The sequence below is a fragment of the Salvelinus sp. IW2-2015 genome, linkage group LG11 (assembly GCF_002910315.2).
Source record: "Salvelinus sp. IW2-2015 linkage group LG11, ASM291031v2, whole genome shotgun sequence".
In the NCBI taxonomy this organism is placed as follows: domain Eukaryota; kingdom Metazoa; phylum Chordata; class Actinopteri; order Salmoniformes; family Salmonidae; genus Salvelinus; species Salvelinus sp. IW2-2015.
The window spans coordinates 44,634,234-44,650,693 of NC_036851.1; the positions used below are offsets into that span (position 1 = coordinate 44,634,234).

Consider the following 16,460-nt stretch of genomic DNA (forward strand, 5'->3'; position numbering starts at 1 on the left):
AGCGACGTTTACGTGTCCACTCCATGGTGCTGAAAGTACAGCGACTGTAATACGTGTCCACTCCCTGTGCTGAAAGTACAGCGACTGTATTACGTGTCCACTCCATGGTGCTGAAAGTACAGCGACTGTAATACTGTCCACCCATGGTGCTGAAAGTACAGCGACTGTAATACGTGTCCACTCCATGGTGCTGAAAGTACAGCGACTGTAATACGTGTCCACTCCATGGTGCTGAAGTACAGCGACTGTAATAACGTGTCCACTCCATGGTGCTGAAAGTACAGCGACTGTAATACATGTCCACTCCATGGTGCTGAAAGACAGCGACTGTAATACGTGTCCACTCCATGGTGCTGAAAGTACAGCGACTTAAACGTTCCCACTCCATGGTGCTGAAAGTACAGCGACTGTAATACGTGTCCACTCCATGGTGCTGAAGGAGAGCAAGTTTTGGTCTAACACATAGACAGGGCTGATAGACAGGCGACAGCAGTCACACACAGAATCAAATTATGTTAAAGGATAAGCAGCCCATTCATTACCTCTTACGCTCTCAGTAGTGACCTGTAGAGGCCTTGTCCCACCCATTGCAAGTCAAAATATGATTGCTTAATTCCACTGTCACTCCAAAATTCTGCTCTAATACAGTTGAATGGCAGAGGCCTTCTGTCCAGTTTCTGAAGGCCAGCTATTGGCTGGCTGAGCTAGCTAGTTTTATCTACCCAGAGACCACGAAAGAAAATCCTGATTGGATTATTTGTTCTATTCAGTATTAACCCTTCTCTTTCCAACACAAACTGAAGAGATGAAATCAGGAAATTATTACAATTATTGTAAAGATGAAAAAGAAATTAAAACATTTAATTTATAAAATGATACATTTTTATAAATCCTTAGACCTTCTCTGAAGGCCTAGAAGGCCCTGACGGTTCCACACTGATCTCACAGGTACTGTATTATGCACATGTTTACACTAGATGGATAAAATGCAACTGAACTTTCTTTCTTGAACTCTCCTCTCTCATTTACTCCCCCCTCTCTCCTTCTGTCGCTYTGTCTCTCGCTCTCTTTCTCTTCATTTCTCTCTAGGTGCATCAGATGTGGTGCAAAACAGTGTGGGTATGGAGGACTCTTCTTCCCAGGGGTCATTGGGGCAAAGGTTAGTATTGGGAGAGTGGGAGTTGATCCTAGATCTGTATYTTGGGGACACTTCACCCGTATCATGGATCCATTTTCTTCTTGTGGTGTTTGCTTTAGGTTTGTGTTTTCAGTGTGAATTGTGTGACACATAGTGGTGAAGAAAACTCTGGAGCAGGATATGTAATCTTTTTCAGCATCAGACCTGCCTAATTCTCACTTTAAACATTGTTTTTGTGTTTAATAAGCTAAATTACAAATTCTGTTAACAAATGACCCCAAAATGAACTGTAGTCTGATTTGTAGTCTATGACATTTCAGATTTACATATATATTTTTTTACAAAGTAGTTTGGATGTAGTGAACTACTTTTTCAAACTTTAGTTAAGTAAACTATATTTTTCTTAAGGGTCGCTTTAGTGTAGCTTAACTTCTTCCAGTGTGAAGTAATTGGTAGCTTGGTAAACTATATTTTCAGAGTAGCTTCCCCAACACTGTATACAGTTATATATTAAACCAGTAATAAACCAGTGATGTATTCTGCCAAAAACAGAAATGAGTAACTTCTGGTTTGTTCAGCCATTCCCATGGGGAAAATGAATGTGGAAAGAATAGGGTTTTGGGATAAACGCCGAAAATAAGGTCTGAGGTGAACACAGGGTTAGGAGATCTTATATGTTTTGTTCTATAAGATCATATCAGTCAGATAACATGACCTTTATGAATTAGGAAGCCTTTGTGTGCTTTTTTTGATTACATAAATCATTCAAAATTCACCAAAGGTGACATTAGCTGATGAAGATGATCTCATACAACAAAAAGTATAAGATCTCTTAAGCCTTTGTTTACCTCAGACCTTATTTTCTGAGTTTWTCCAAAAACCCGACAAATTCAGCTAGGTCCGTCCCCATTTTGGCCCGCTTGCCTCCGTTTGGTTCTTAGTGAATACTGGAAAATCATTATGTACCTTTTCTACTATGTTGTCTTCAGCACTTTTGAAATGTGTAAATGAGCAGAAACAAATCTCTCTCTCGCTCTCACTCTCTCTCTCTCTCTCGCTCTCCTCCAGTGAGAAGAAGCCAGATGAACAGACATTTGACGACACTGTAGAAGGTTCCCCCCTGAGTCCTCCAGACGGTCCCCAGGAGCCAAGTCAAGGGCCCCAGCAGATAGAGCCCCTCAGTTGGACCCCCGTTTCTGCAGAGCCAGCCTCCACCTCCACCATCCTGGAGCCTAACACCAATAGTAACAGTAGCACGCCGGAGACCGAAAGGACACCGCACCAAGCCGTAAAATCCACAACGACACCGACACCATCGAAAGATTCACAAAACCAAGGCAGTGACAGCTGTTCTAAAGAGTCCATACAGATGCTGAGTGAATGTGTGAACCCAAGTGACTCACAACAAGTGCACACTGTAAGTGCAAATGTGCATCCACCTCCCACTACAGCTGAGGATGGAGAATTGAAGGTCGTGGAGAGAGTACTAGAGATGTCCACTCAGACCGCTGCCGTCCCGAGCGCAAGGCATTCAATCGTCCCTGTCCAAGTGAAACTCAATGGTAGCGGCTCACCCCAATCAGAAAGAGGCTGCAGTGCATCACCGAGCCCTTGCTCTACCCTCAGCTCTGCCCCTCCTTCACCACACCTTTACATTGGCTCCCCAGAGCGACGTCCCTCCCCTCAGCCCTCTCCATTGGCCATGGACCCAGCTGGGCGGAGACTTACCCCTGTGAGTGACAGTGACCCCAAAACCCCATCCCCTGTCCCTGACGGGTACAACACCCCCACCTTCCCCCTGGCGCCCTACTACTATCCCCTTCTCAACATCCCCCACGTCCCATACTCGGGGTACACCGCTGTCACTATCCCCGCCGCCCAGCCCCCACTCCCGGAAAAGAGGCGCCTGTCTTCCATGCCAGGGTACTGCAGTGGGCATGGCTCCCAGTACATCCTGAGTTCCTCCCTGGGTGCCATAGGTACCTCTCCCCAATCTAGCCCCCTCCACGTTACCGTCTCCCCCTCGGTGGGGGTGGGGGGGCTCCCCCTGCCGGTCAGACGAGGACTGGCGCCCCCTTTTGTCAGAGAGGAAAGCAGCAAAGTCAATGCCAAGTTTGTACAGGACAGCTCTAAGTTCTGGTACAAGCCTGGCATCTCCAGAGACCAAGGTAAGGGCACAGGCCTGGGTTAAAGTTTTGAAGGATTCCCCTTTATTTAGATAGACYCCCACAGATCTAGAGAAGCTCACTCTCAGCAACTAGTGTCAATTGCAACTGTGTTGACAAGCAAACAGGGTGGCAGGTAACCTAGTGGTTAGAGTGTTGGGCTAGTAACCGAAAGGTTGCAAGTTCAAATACCCGAGCTGACAAGGTAAAACTCTGTCATTCTGCCCCTGAACAAGGCAGTTAACCCACTGTTCCTAGGCCGTCATTAAAAATAAGAATTTGTTCTTAACTGACTTGCCTAGTTAAATAAAGGTTTACAAAAAAAAAAGTACAATCATCTTGATTTGAAAATACTGTTGTAGTGGATACTTGAATTAACTAAGATAACTAATTTCTACTGTAGTAATACTTACTCTAGTGTTCCCTCCTCCTTGTAGCCATCGCTGTGTTGAAGGACAAAGAGCCCGGCTCCTTCCTGATCGGAACAGTAACCCTTTCAAGGGGCATACGGTCTGCCCTCAAGGTGGCCAGCCATCCTTCAAACAACATCAACAACAACAAAGGTAATGAGGAATTAATCAATTATTTGACAAAGCATTGAAAAAAATCCATTCTATTTTGTTAGAAGTAATATCATATATATACACACAATTGAAGTCGGACGTTTACATACACCTTAGCCAAATACAATTTAAACTCAGTTTTTCACAATTCCTGACATTTATCCTAGTAACAATTCCCTGTTTTAGGTCAGTTAGGATCACCACTTTATTTTAAGAATGTGAAATGTCGAATAATAGTAGAGAAGAATGATTTATTTGAGCTTTAATTTCTATCAATCACATTCCCAGTGGGTCAGACGTTTACATACACTCAATTAGTATTTGGTAGCATTGCCTTTAAATTGTTTAACTTGGGTCAAACGTTTCGGGTAGCCTTCCACAACCTTCCCACAAAATTGGGTGAATTTTGGCCCATTCCACCTGACAGACTGGTGTAACTGAGTCAGGTTTGTGGGCCTCTTTGCTTGCACACGCCTTTTTCAGTTCTGCCCACAACTTTTCTATAGGATTGAGGTCAGGGCTTTGTTGGATGGCCACTCCAAACCTTGGACTTTGTTGTCCTAAGCCATTTACCACAACTTTGGAAGTATGCTTGGGGTCATTGTCATTTGGAAGACCCATTTGCGACCAAGCTTTAACTTCTTGACTGATGTCTTGAGATGTTGCTTCAATATATCCACATAATTTTCCTTGCCTCATGATGCCATCTATTTTGTTGAAGTGCACCAGTCCCTCCTGCAGCAAAGCACCCCACAAACATGATTGCTGCCCAACTCCCGTGCTTCATGGTTGGATGGTGTTCTTCGGCTTGCAAGCCTCCCCCTTTTTCCTCCAAACATAACGATGGTCATTATTGCCAAACAGTTCTATTTTTGTTTCAACAGATCAGAGGACATTTCTACCAAAAGTACGATCTTTGTCCCCATGTACATTTGCCAACCGTAGTCTGGCTTTTTTTATGGCAGTTTTGGAGCAGTGGCTGCTTTTCCTTGCTGAGCGTCCTTTCAGGTTATGTCGATATAGGACTCGTTTTACTGTGGATATAGATTACTTTCGTACCTGTTTCCTCCAGCATCTCCACAAGGTCCTTTGCTTGTTGTTCTGCGATTGATTTGCACTTTTCGCACCGAAGTACTTCAACTCTAGGAGACAGAACGCGGTCTCCTTCCTGAGTGTGTATGACGGCTGCGTGGTCCCATGGTGTTTATACTGCGTACTATTTTTTGTACAGATGAAGGATGAACCAGACTTGTGAGGTCTACAATTTTTTTTATGAGGTCTTGGCTGATTTCTTTTGATTTTTCCCATGAGTGTCAAGCAAAGAGGCACTGAGTTTGAAGGTAGGCTTTGAAATACATCCACAGGTACACCTCCAATTGACTCAATGATTGTCAATTAGCCTATGAGAAGCTTCTAAAGCCATAACATCATTTTCTGGAATTTTCCAAGCTGTTTAAAGGCACAGTTAACTTAGTGTATGTTAACTTCTGACCAATGTAATTGTGATACAGTGAGTTATAAGTAAAATAATCTGTCTGTAAACAATAGTTGGAAAATTACTTTTATCATGCGCTAAATTGATGTCCTAAACCGACTTGCCAAAACTATAGTTTGTTAACAAGAAATTTGTGGAGTGGTTGAAAAACAAAGTTTTAATGACTCCAACCTAAGTGTAGGTAAACCTCCGACTTCAACTGTGTATATAGATATATATATACACACACACACACAGACTACCGGTCAAAAGTTTTAGAATACCTACTTATTCAAGGGTTTTTCTTTATTTTTGCTATTTTCTACATTGTAGAATAATAGTGAATATCAATGAAATAACACATATCAAATGAAATAACACATATGGAATCATGTAAAAAAAAATAAAAAAAAATAAAGTGTTAAACAAATCAAAATATATTTAATATTTGAGATTCTTCAAATAGCCACCCTTTGCCTTGATGACAGTTTTCCACACTCTTGGCATTCTCTCAACCAGCTTCATCTGGAATGCTTTTCCAACAGTCTTGAAGGAGTTCCCACATATGCTGAGCACTTGTTGGCTGCTTTTCTTTCACTCTGCAGTCCGACTCATCCCAAACCTTCTCAATTTGTTTGAGGTCGGGGGATTGTGGAGGCCAGGTCATCTGATGCAGCACTCCATCACTCTCCTTGGTAAAGTAGACCTTACACAGCCTGGAGGTGTGTTGGGTCATTGTCCTGTTGAAAAATAAATGATTGTCCCACTAATCCCAAACCAGATGGGATGGTGTATCGCTACAGAATGCTGTGGTAGCCATGCTGGTTAAGTGTGCTTTGAATTCTAAATAAATCACAGACAGTGTCACCAGCAAAGCACCCCCACACCATAACACCTCCTCCTCCATGCTTTACGGTGGGAAATATACATGCAGAGATCGTCCGTTCACCCGCACCGCGTCTTTGAAAGACACGCCGGTTGTAACCAAAAATCTCACATTTGGACTCCAATTTCCACCGGWCTAATGTCCATTTCTCGTGTTTCTTGGCCCAAGCAAGTCTCTTCTTATTGGTGTCCTTTAGTAGTGGTTTCTTTGCAGCACTTTGACCATGAAGGCCTGATTCACACAGTCTCCTCTGAACAGTTGATGTTGAGATGTCTGTTACTTGAGCTCTGTGAAGCATCCATTTGGGCTGCAATTTCTGAGGCTCGTAACGCTAATGAACTTATCCTCTGCAGCAGAGGTAACTATGGGGGTGCGATCCAAACACTTAAAAGACACACCATCGTCCACTTACCCTCACCTTATGCCCTTGGGGGAATCCCCGTCGCTATCTTGGAGGTCGGTCCAAATGATTAGCCAAGCAAGGGAAGTTTGCAACGTAAGCCCCTCAGCCCTTGTTTTTAGTCGGCTTTGCGAGTGTACAATTATGTTCACTCCGGGGCCTAAAACTCTCCATAATTCAATTTGCGACGATTGTACATCGGCTATAAAAAGTCAACGAAAACGTTAAAACAACATTAATGGAGAAGTCAACAGACAATGTAAGTAAGCCTAATGTTAATTAGATAATTAATTTGCTAGCTATCATACAGTATATTAATAATTCTATATTTAATATAAGTAGACATGCACTCATAATTGACTAACGCATATAAAGCTCCCACAATCTACCGGTGGCTGAAAACACAATCATGGCGGGATGAGCGAGTGACGAATTTCCAGCCAAGGGTGGTCCATTTAAAAATAATTCCTTCCTCCCTCACCCCTTGAGGGGATAAGGTGTGTTTTTTAAGTGTTTGGACCTCAGTCTAGGTCTTCCATTCCTGTGGTGGTCCTCATGAGAGCCAGTTTCATCATAGCGCTTGATGGTTTTTGCGACTGCATGTAAYAGTATAACTTTAGTCCGTCCCCTCGCCCCGACCCGGGCGCGAACCAGGGACCCTCTGCACACATCAACAACAGCATCGTTACCCATCACTCCACAAAAGCCGCTGCCCTTGCAGAGCAAGGGGAACCACTACTTCAAGGTCTCAGAGCAAGTGACGTCACCGATTGAAAGGCTATTAGCGCGCACCACCGCTAACTAGANCACTACTTCAAGGTCTCAGAGCAAGTGACGTCACCGATTGAAAGGCTATTAGCGCGCACCACCGCTAACTAGATAGCCATTTCACATCTGTTACATGCACTTGAAGAAACTCTCAAAGTTCTTGAAATTTCCGCATTGACTGACCTTCGTGTCTTAAAGTAATGATGGACTGTCGTTTGTCTTTGCTTATTTGAGCTGCTCTTGCCATAATACGGTATTTTAAGGCTATCTTCTGTATATCCCCCTACCTTGTCACAACACAACTGATTGGCTCAAACGCATTAAGAAGGAAAGAAATTCCACAAATTACCTTTTAAGAAGGCACACCTGTTAATTGAAATGCATTCCAGGTGACTACCTCATGAAGCTGGTGGAGAGAATGGCAAGAGTGTGCAAAGCTGTCATCAAGGCAAAGGGTGGCTATTTGAAGAATCTCAAATAGAAAATATATTTTGATTTGTTTAACACATTTTGCTTACTACATGATTCAACATGTGTTATTTCATAGTTTTGATGTCTTCACTRTTATTCTRCAATGTAGAAAATAGTCAAAATAAAGAAAAATCCTTGAATGAGTAGGTGTTCTAAAACTTTTTACCGGTAGTGTATGTATATATATCTTTCTCACCCTCTCTCTCTCTCCCCCTCCCTCACTATTCCTCCCCCTATCCCCCTGTCTCTCTCTCTCTCTGTGTCTCTCTCGCCCTGTCTCTCCCTATCCCTTGCTCCTCTCTCTCTCTTCCTCCCTCCTTTTTCTCTCTGTCTCAGTGGTTGATCAGGAGCATCTGGTCAGACACTTCCTCATTGAGACAGGCTCTCGGGGGGTCAAGATAAAGGGCTGTCAGAATGAGTCCTATTTCGGTGAGTCCTATTTCTGTCCTGCAGATGTCACTGTTGGCCTCACAATTAAGTCTATCATTGCTTTAATACCCTTTTTACACGGCTCAGATATTTCATTTCACATTATCCTTCACAGTACATTTCCAGTAACTATTGTGTATGCGTAACCAGGTCAGCGCAGTACAGCTCTGCCCGGCTCAGTAGTGTGAAGATGGTTAGAAAGTGACTTTCCTTCCTTGTCTCTGCTCCTTCACCTGTGTTGATCTGATATGCGTATGTGTTTTAGGAAGTTTATCTGCCTTGGTGTACCAGCGCTCACTCACCCCTATCTCCCTGCCRTGCGCCCTATGCATCCCTGAGAAAGGTAAATCCCTGTGTTTCAACGGAATCACTTTGTATCAAACAGTATGGGGGCCGATACTATATGTATACTATACCTGTATCAATATGGCATGGGCTATGTGTGTGTGCACGACACAATATACAATAGACGCTGAGTGTACAAAACATTATGCAACTCAATATTAGGAAGGTGTTCTTAATGTTTTGTACACTCAATGTATATTTACATTAAAAAGAGTGTATGGTGTGCACGTGTATATGAGAAATGTGTATTGGGAGTGTGTAATGTATAAGTATGGATGCGTGTTGTGCAGGTACGTACACAGAGAGTTAKCATGGTTTAGTGGTGTCATGGGGAAATGTCCTAACGATATTGTGGTGTTCCAGATCTGGTCGGAGAGCTGCAGAGTGCCAGCAACACCAGTACGGCAGCTGACCTCCTCAAACAGGGCGCAGGTGAGAGAAAGTTCAAGGGTCAAATACAGCTGCAATGCAGGCTTTGGCCAGTAGTGGCCGCTCAAGGTCCCTGTAAAGAGATGGGTAAACAGAGTGGAATGCTAGCATGACTTAGTAAAATATACCCCATTTACATCAACGAACTCTCACATTCTATCAATGCATTGAGCTCGGCAAGCTTATCTCAAGTTCGGTGGGGCCTTGTGTAGGTGTGACATGACCCATCCACATCTCGAAATACTGTTCATCCATCATTCCTAATCTCTCAGTCTCTCTCCCTCCTTCCCACCATCCTCTCCCATCCTCCCTCTCTCTGTCTCCCTCCCTCCATCCAGCCTGTAACATGCTCTACCTAAACTCTGTGGAGACAGAGTCACTAACGGGGCCTCAGGCTGTCTCCAAGGCGATCAGGTGCACTCTGACCCAGAGTCCTCAGCCCATGGCCACCATGGTCCACTTCAAAGTGTCCACTCAGGGCATCACGCTGACCGACAGTCAAAGGAGGTGTGTTTTAAAACATTTTGCAACAGAACACTAAAATTTGCATTTCTTATTGGACCATGGTGTAAGTGTAGGCAGTCCCTCGTATGCCACGCCCTCCTTGTTTGATTCTGTTTTCTTCCGTTTGGTGCCTAATGAATACAACCACTATGCAGACTCTTCTTCAGGAGACACTACCCCATCAACAGTGTGACCTTCAGCAGCGTGGATCCTCAGGACAAGAGGTGGGCCCAATGTCAGGCAACGCCTGCTGCATAGTGGTTGTTTCCTATATTTAAGGCATACAACGGAAGTAAAAACAGATCACAAAACAAAGGAGGGCGGTGGCATAACGGGGACTTGCTGTCACACCAGCCTTTTACACTGTTTAATCAATACGCCATGGCAGGCAAATAGTTGAAAAGGCCAGAATTGTTAGTCGTTACTGTTTGCATATTGGTTTTAGACAGTCGGGTGTGGTTACAAAACACGCAGACACAATAAAATCAAACATCCTCCTATGTGAACTGTCGGTCCAGGCACGTGTAGCCGGACTGAGTGGACACTTTGATGGACCAATCGCTGGTGGCATTGGGCTGAGGACTCTGGGAGTCTGGGTTTCGGCAGGGGAGGGGTGCAACCTGATCCGCCTTGGAGACAGCCTGAGGCACCAGATAACAATTTAATGTAAATGATCGGCAACTCCTATTAGAACCCGAAGGGTGGTTCTTAATTTTTGGTACACTCCAGTTAAGGACTCTGTCTCCACAGAGTTTTAGGTGAAGCTGTTACCGGCTGTGGAGGGGTGGGCGACCAGAAGAGAGGTGCTAAGGAATGGGATGAGGATAGAGGTTTGGGTGGGAAGGAGGAGAGAGAGACTTTTGAGAGTTTTAGGAATCGATGGATGAAACATTAGTTGATCGAGATGTGGATGGGTATAGTTCCCAGATTTAAAATAATGGCCCAGTGCTGAACAGGTATGAGCAGGTGTGGCACCTAGGTAATAGATGCTCTGTGCACGCCGCTAACCAAAGTTGCCTTTCTCCCCCGGTTGAACCATTGTTGAGAATATATGGGAGCTTGCCGAGCCTCAATGGCATTGATAGAAGTTGGAGAGTGGTTCGTGTTGTGGGAGGATTGTGTTAATGTATAGTATGGATGGGTGTTGTGCAGTGGGTAGGCGTACAGCAGAGAGTTTATCATGCGTTTAGTGGTGTCATTGGTGGGAAATGTCCGTGCCTAAAGTTATATTGTGGTGTTCCAGATCTGGGGTGTTCTCGGATTGAGGCTGGGTGTTGAGCAGTGCGCTTGCAACACAGTACGGCAGGCTGACGGCTCCTCAAACCAGGTGCTGCGGGCAGGTGAGCAGATAAGTTGCAAGGGTCAAATACAGGCTGGACTATGCCAGGCGCTTTGGCCCAGTAGTGGCCGCTCAACAGGTACGCCTGTAAAGAGATCGGGTAAAACAGGAGATGTGGGATATGGCTAGCATGACTTAGTAAATATACCCTCATTTAGCCAATATCCACAAACGAATACTCTCAGCATTCTATTTCTTAATGTGCATTGAGCTTTTGGTGGTGGTTTTCGTGGCTGTTGTCAAGCTTATCTCACCAGTTCGTGGGGCTTGTGTAGCCAGGTTTCGCTTGGCCGCACTCGGTCTGAGGTGGCGTGGTTGCCTGTCGAATGACTCGGATCCTAACTCGAAATACTGTGGGTTCATTTTGGTCACTGGCCCATAGGCCACAGCGAGTTACACACTATCGTCTACGTCCTGTCTAATTTATATTTTTTCCATTGTTTGTGACACATCGGGATTCATCAATCTCCATGATTACTCATACATGATTTTTAAATGGTACCGGGGGATCTTTTCCGAGCTGCCGATCAATTTCCTATCTTCGTTCGCAGTCTACCTCTGTCCTGCCTGTCCCGAATCTCGTGCATGCTCCTCCTTACGTCGTGCTGTCTGCCACAAGTCCCATACGTGGACATCCTTAGCCTGTAAGCATGGCTGCTAACTACCTAAAATCTTCTGTGGGAAGACATGAGTCACTGATACGGGGCCTTTGTCTGCTTGGCTCTCATAGGCGATTCACGGTGTCACTCCTGATACCCCAGAGTCCTTTTCAGCACTCCCCACCTGGGCTACCATAGGTCGCTACTTCCCAAAGTGTTCCCACGGTCAGGCAGTCAATCCGCTGACCTTCGAGGTCAGTCAAAGGAGGTGCGTGTTTTAACACACTTTTGCAACTAGAAGGGCAGTCTAATTTAGTCGCATTTTCTGTTTATTGGACCCATTTGAGTGTAAGTGCTAGGCACGTTTTCCTGAGTCGTTGATGGCCCGAGCCTGTTCGCGTTTTCCCTTCGGTCTGGAGTTTTCCTGTTTCTTCCGTTTGGGTGGTCTCGTTAATTTGTGAATCTCAGAGCCCTCTGTTGCAGATCTCGTTTCTTTCACGGTATGACGATCTTCACGTTGTTTCCGTTTGTCCGCGCTTTGTGCTGGCTTTTCGGGCTTTTCTGGTGATGTTTCTCCTCATCTAGTCAGCTGTGACCTTCTCTTCAGCAGCCGTGATCGCCTCCAGGGACCGACACGAGAGGTGGGCAGTGTTCTCCGGGCGTAGTGCTGGGGCAGTGTGGCAAGCGGCCTTGGAGAGACAAGGGTTTGGGTCTGCACCTTCGCCTGTGGCCTGGCGTTATAAGCGCTAATATCAATTGCACCTTGGCGACATAGATCCCTTTTCGTGCACGATGTGCAATAGCACTGCCTCTCTGAATGAAAGGCTTCGAAAATTGATGATTCCCGGCGCTCCGGGCTTTGTTTGTGTCCGTGGTAGCAATTGACTTTATACGTGGCTGATGTGAGCGTTGATCGCTTTTGTTGGATTGTTGAGCATGGGACAATCGTATTGTCTGCGCGACTCCTGTCACTTCCACATCGGAGGCTGAGTCGTTTGATGAGTTCAGGGGTAGTTGGAGTCAAATTATGAACTATTCTTTAAGACGCTAAATTGTGTCTATAATGATTGATAAAGGTCAGACACCACGAGGCGATCAGACTAATGTGAAAGTAACCAGATCTGCAATAGACGTAAATGGCTGTAAATATAAAGTCAGATTTAAAACGCGGATAATAAAGTTCTGGGAGGGGGATTGGGGCTGCAGGATATCGTAATCACCTTCTTTTTTGCCTCACTATTTGGTGTCGAGGTCAAAGTCGAGCAGGAGGCGTGGAATGGAATGGCAAGGACTGGGAACCAGTAATACTCAAATGGATAGGTCATATCTCTACCTCTACATGTCGTGTTGGGTTTCCTTTACATTGCTTATGCTGTGGGTTGTTATGGGAAACATGTTGAGGGAGGTAAGAAATGAACAAGAGTTTCTTGATACTTTTGGGCCCATCTGATGAGGGCAGTATACGGACCGTTTGAAATTCTAGTCCGATAATCTTGCTTCAATGAATGCAAATCTGTGCTAAGGTGTTAGTTTTGCCTTCCAGAGCTCACTTGGGGAACATTATCATCGAGAATTTATATATAGTCCAAATACGATTGTAGGCAACAGGTGGGCTTGGATTTTGCTGGACACCTTTTTTAATACTGTTTTGAGGAAATTTGATGTCGCATTTTGAAGAGCTGCAAATCCGTCATCGTAAATTTTCGGTAGATCTATGTCATCGCACCACACTTGCTGGGAGTCGGACGGGGTTACTCTGATTCAGATCTTTTAGCGTTGGAGCTTGGGCGTAGGCGCATGGGTGTTGGTGTGATGCTGTTTTGTTGGCTAACCATGTTGCTATAGCCTACTGCAAATTAACCCTGAGTTGCATCATTATGGCTGAATTCTGTACATCTAGAAGGGGCCTTCTATGTTTGTTTCTACTGTTCATACTGGTATGGGTATACCTTTTGTGTATTGTGCGACTACCGATATGTATGCCTTTTTTGGTTAAGAACAACAACCCATGACAGTATGACTGCTCTTCTTTCTCATGCATCTAAGACAGTGTGTCTTTTATGTCCTGTCTGTTCTGTCTGTCTCTGGTCTGTCTGTCTGCTTCAGGTGACTAATTCTGACCAAGTCAATCAAGTAAGTGCTTGTTTCTCTGCTTCTGACTGTGTGTGGAATAATTGTGTGTGCTTCATTGCAATTTTATCATAGTGTTCTCATTTTATAAATGATGACTCTTATACTAGATCGCTTACATTTGAACCTGAAAGAGAACTACAATGAATATAAGTATGTGAGCTCCAGAGTTCTTGTAATATCTGTGCTTCTCATGGAGGAGTGCATGTGAAAAAACTGTTTTCTACCATCATAGATAAAAAAACACATCCTATTCTCTTTCCACCGCCTCTCATCGCTCAGCTTCATCCCTCACTTCTGCAGGTGTTTGTTTCGGGTGCGCCTGCAGAGGCCGGACTGGGGCATTTTGCCACTTCCTTTGGTATGATGTGTAGTTGGGCATCGCTACTGTTTGGTGCGCCGATGAGATGAGCGCGTGCAGATTAAGTGCCGCCCGCTTCCATTGTTGTCTGTGTGTGTCCCTATTAAGAATCCAACCTGTTTTTAGTTCATGCACAGGCACAGGTATAAAATCTCTATAAGCCAGGGGTTGAACCTGGTTATATGGCTGTTAACTGGGGCCGCGCAGCAGCAGCAACGCAGATGAGTGTGGTAGCTCACTTTCCACATTGGGGCCGCACAAGAAAGGGCATGCGGGGTGTAAATCGGTGCTGTGGGTCTGAGAGAATTGGATGGGTATTTGGTATGTTGTGGGATATGCCAAACTATTCGCGACTCATGTCTACTTGTCCTTTATAGTGGTGTGGGTCTGGAGTGCTTGAAACCGTTGTACTTTGAGAGTCATGTTTGCAGCAGGCAGGCTGCGTCATACTGGGCACCGCCTCGAGACTCCTGCAGGTGTGGTTGTGTGTGTTGTGGTGGACTGCCGATGTTCTCCTGCCTTTGGTGGGGTCGGTAGGCGGCCTGTATATGAGCAGTAGAGCTCGCTATGTCGCAGGATGATGCTCGCGGATTATCACTATCCTGGGTAGCCTAGTCTCCTTCTTCACTGGAAACAGGTTCATACAATGAAAAAGCACTATTTCGCCAGGTGATAGCTTTTTACCGAGCCATACTTCTTTAGTATCATCTCCTGTGATAACACTCATTTGAGTGCGTATTAACAACCGTAAAGCCCATGCTGCTGGGGGAAGATTTTGCATTGAATTATTTGTAACGTCCCTCCCATTATCTTGCCGTACTCAGATTTACACCCTGTTCGTTTGCGTACACCTGCCACACACAGGCTCCTCACTCACCCGATTCAATGCCCTGGTCTCAATCGCGCACGGACGATCGATTCGCCTACTCACTCCATACCTGATAACGCCGGCATATCAGAAAGTCCCTCAGCTCCAAATCATAGATAAGTATTCCCTCTTTAAATAGGCCAAGGCGAGGGCCGTTGTCATACGAGTAGTACCGATGTTCACCACTGGGACCTACCGCCACGGCTCCACGCTCTCCTCTTGCCACCAGCAAATGTCGACACCCGCATGCCCACTCCTATGGAGGGCACAATCCACGCTTCTGTCTTCTTGTGTCGAGACCTGCCCTATTCCGACCTCGCCGTCCCTCTTCCCTTTCCTAGCCACCCCGCCTCCCACAACCTGTGCCCTTGGGCCCTCCGCTATGACCCGCTCAGCTACCTCACACCCTCCTCGCCCGGTGCCGCACTCTGGTCTGACCGAGAAAACACAGCCTCGCTTTCGGTAGCATGAGTGGTTATACAGCCCCCAGCGAATCTGCTCACACCCACTTGCCCACTCGCCCCACACGCCCTCCATGCAGCTTCTCTGGCCATGGACCGGCACACACCACATTAAGAAAACAACGGCCTCCCACCCACCTCCTGTCGCCTATCATGCAGCCTCCGGCTCTACCACACTCAGCAAGCAGTGAGGCCGTCCGGCTAGCCCCTCCATGGCCAGCTGTGAATGCGCAGAGGTGTAAGCTACGACCCGGATGTGCATTGAGTGGTCGTTGTTTTAATGCGCGACTTGACAAGTGGCGAGTGGTAGAAGATGAGTGGTAGATCAGGTAGAATGATGATTTTTAAGGCATGGAGATACAATTGAGACATGGATTGTTGGTGTGTGCCATTCAGAGGGTGAATGTAAGTGCCTTTGAACAGGGAATGGTAAGTAGGGTGTCCAGGCGTCACGGTTTGTGTCAAGAACTGAACTGCAACGGCTGCTGTTTTTTTTCATGCTCAACAGTTCCCGTGTTGTCAAGAATGGTCCACACACCCAAAGGACATCAAAGCCAACTTGACACAACTGTGAGAAAGCATTGGAGTCTACTACATGGGCCAGCATCCCTGTGGAACGCTTTCGATACCCTTGTAGATCCATGACCTGACGAGTTGAAGCTGTTCTGAGGGAAAAGGGGGGGGTGCAACTTTATATTAGGAAGGTGTTCTTAATGTTTATACACTTTGTGTGTGTGTGTGTAAGCTCACAATGTAAGTGATATTGGTCTCGCATTGAGAATCAGGAAAGAATCCTTCCCCGATAAACTTGTTTTTGATATATCAAACTATATTTCATATGGCAAATGAAATCAAACCTGCTAATGAACCATGCAGTCAAACTGTAGCTTAAAGATAGTCCCAGCTCAACATGCTTCACAGAATGGGATACAGCAGAAAAGAAGAACCATAACTGAATAGTTTGTATGATGATCTTATTTTTTAGCTGTGTTATCTTGGAGAAAGAAGTAGCTTACTGGGTATCTGAGGACCAACTATAATATCAGCATTAGAAAAAAGCCTTCCATCAACACTAAGGGTGCTCAATTCGTATGTGTCGTATGTGCCTAGGTTTGCCAAATAAGTTTTTC

At 45.4% G+C, this 16,460-nt stretch overlaps 1 protein-coding gene across 1 annotated transcript in view; it reads left to right on the forward strand.

The window, feature by feature from the left end:
- Positions 1-16,460, forward strand: part of LOC111970457 (tensin-2-like) — a 42,709-nt gene that overhangs the window by 21,553 nt on the left and 4,696 nt on the right. The window contains exons 14-21 of the mRNA XM_023997204.2: positions 1,090-1,159; positions 2,207-3,306; positions 3,741-3,866; positions 8,202-8,294; positions 8,560-8,637; positions 9,003-9,071; positions 9,407-9,575; positions 9,728-9,796. Of these exons, the coding sequence (XP_023852972.1) occupies positions 1,090-1,159; positions 2,207-3,306; positions 3,741-3,866; positions 8,202-8,294; positions 8,560-8,637; positions 9,003-9,071; positions 9,407-9,575; positions 9,728-9,796 (1,774 nt within the window). The remainder of the gene's footprint in view (positions 1-1,089; positions 1,160-2,206; positions 3,307-3,740; positions 3,867-8,201; positions 8,295-8,559; positions 8,638-9,002; positions 9,072-9,406; positions 9,576-9,727; positions 9,797-16,460) is intronic.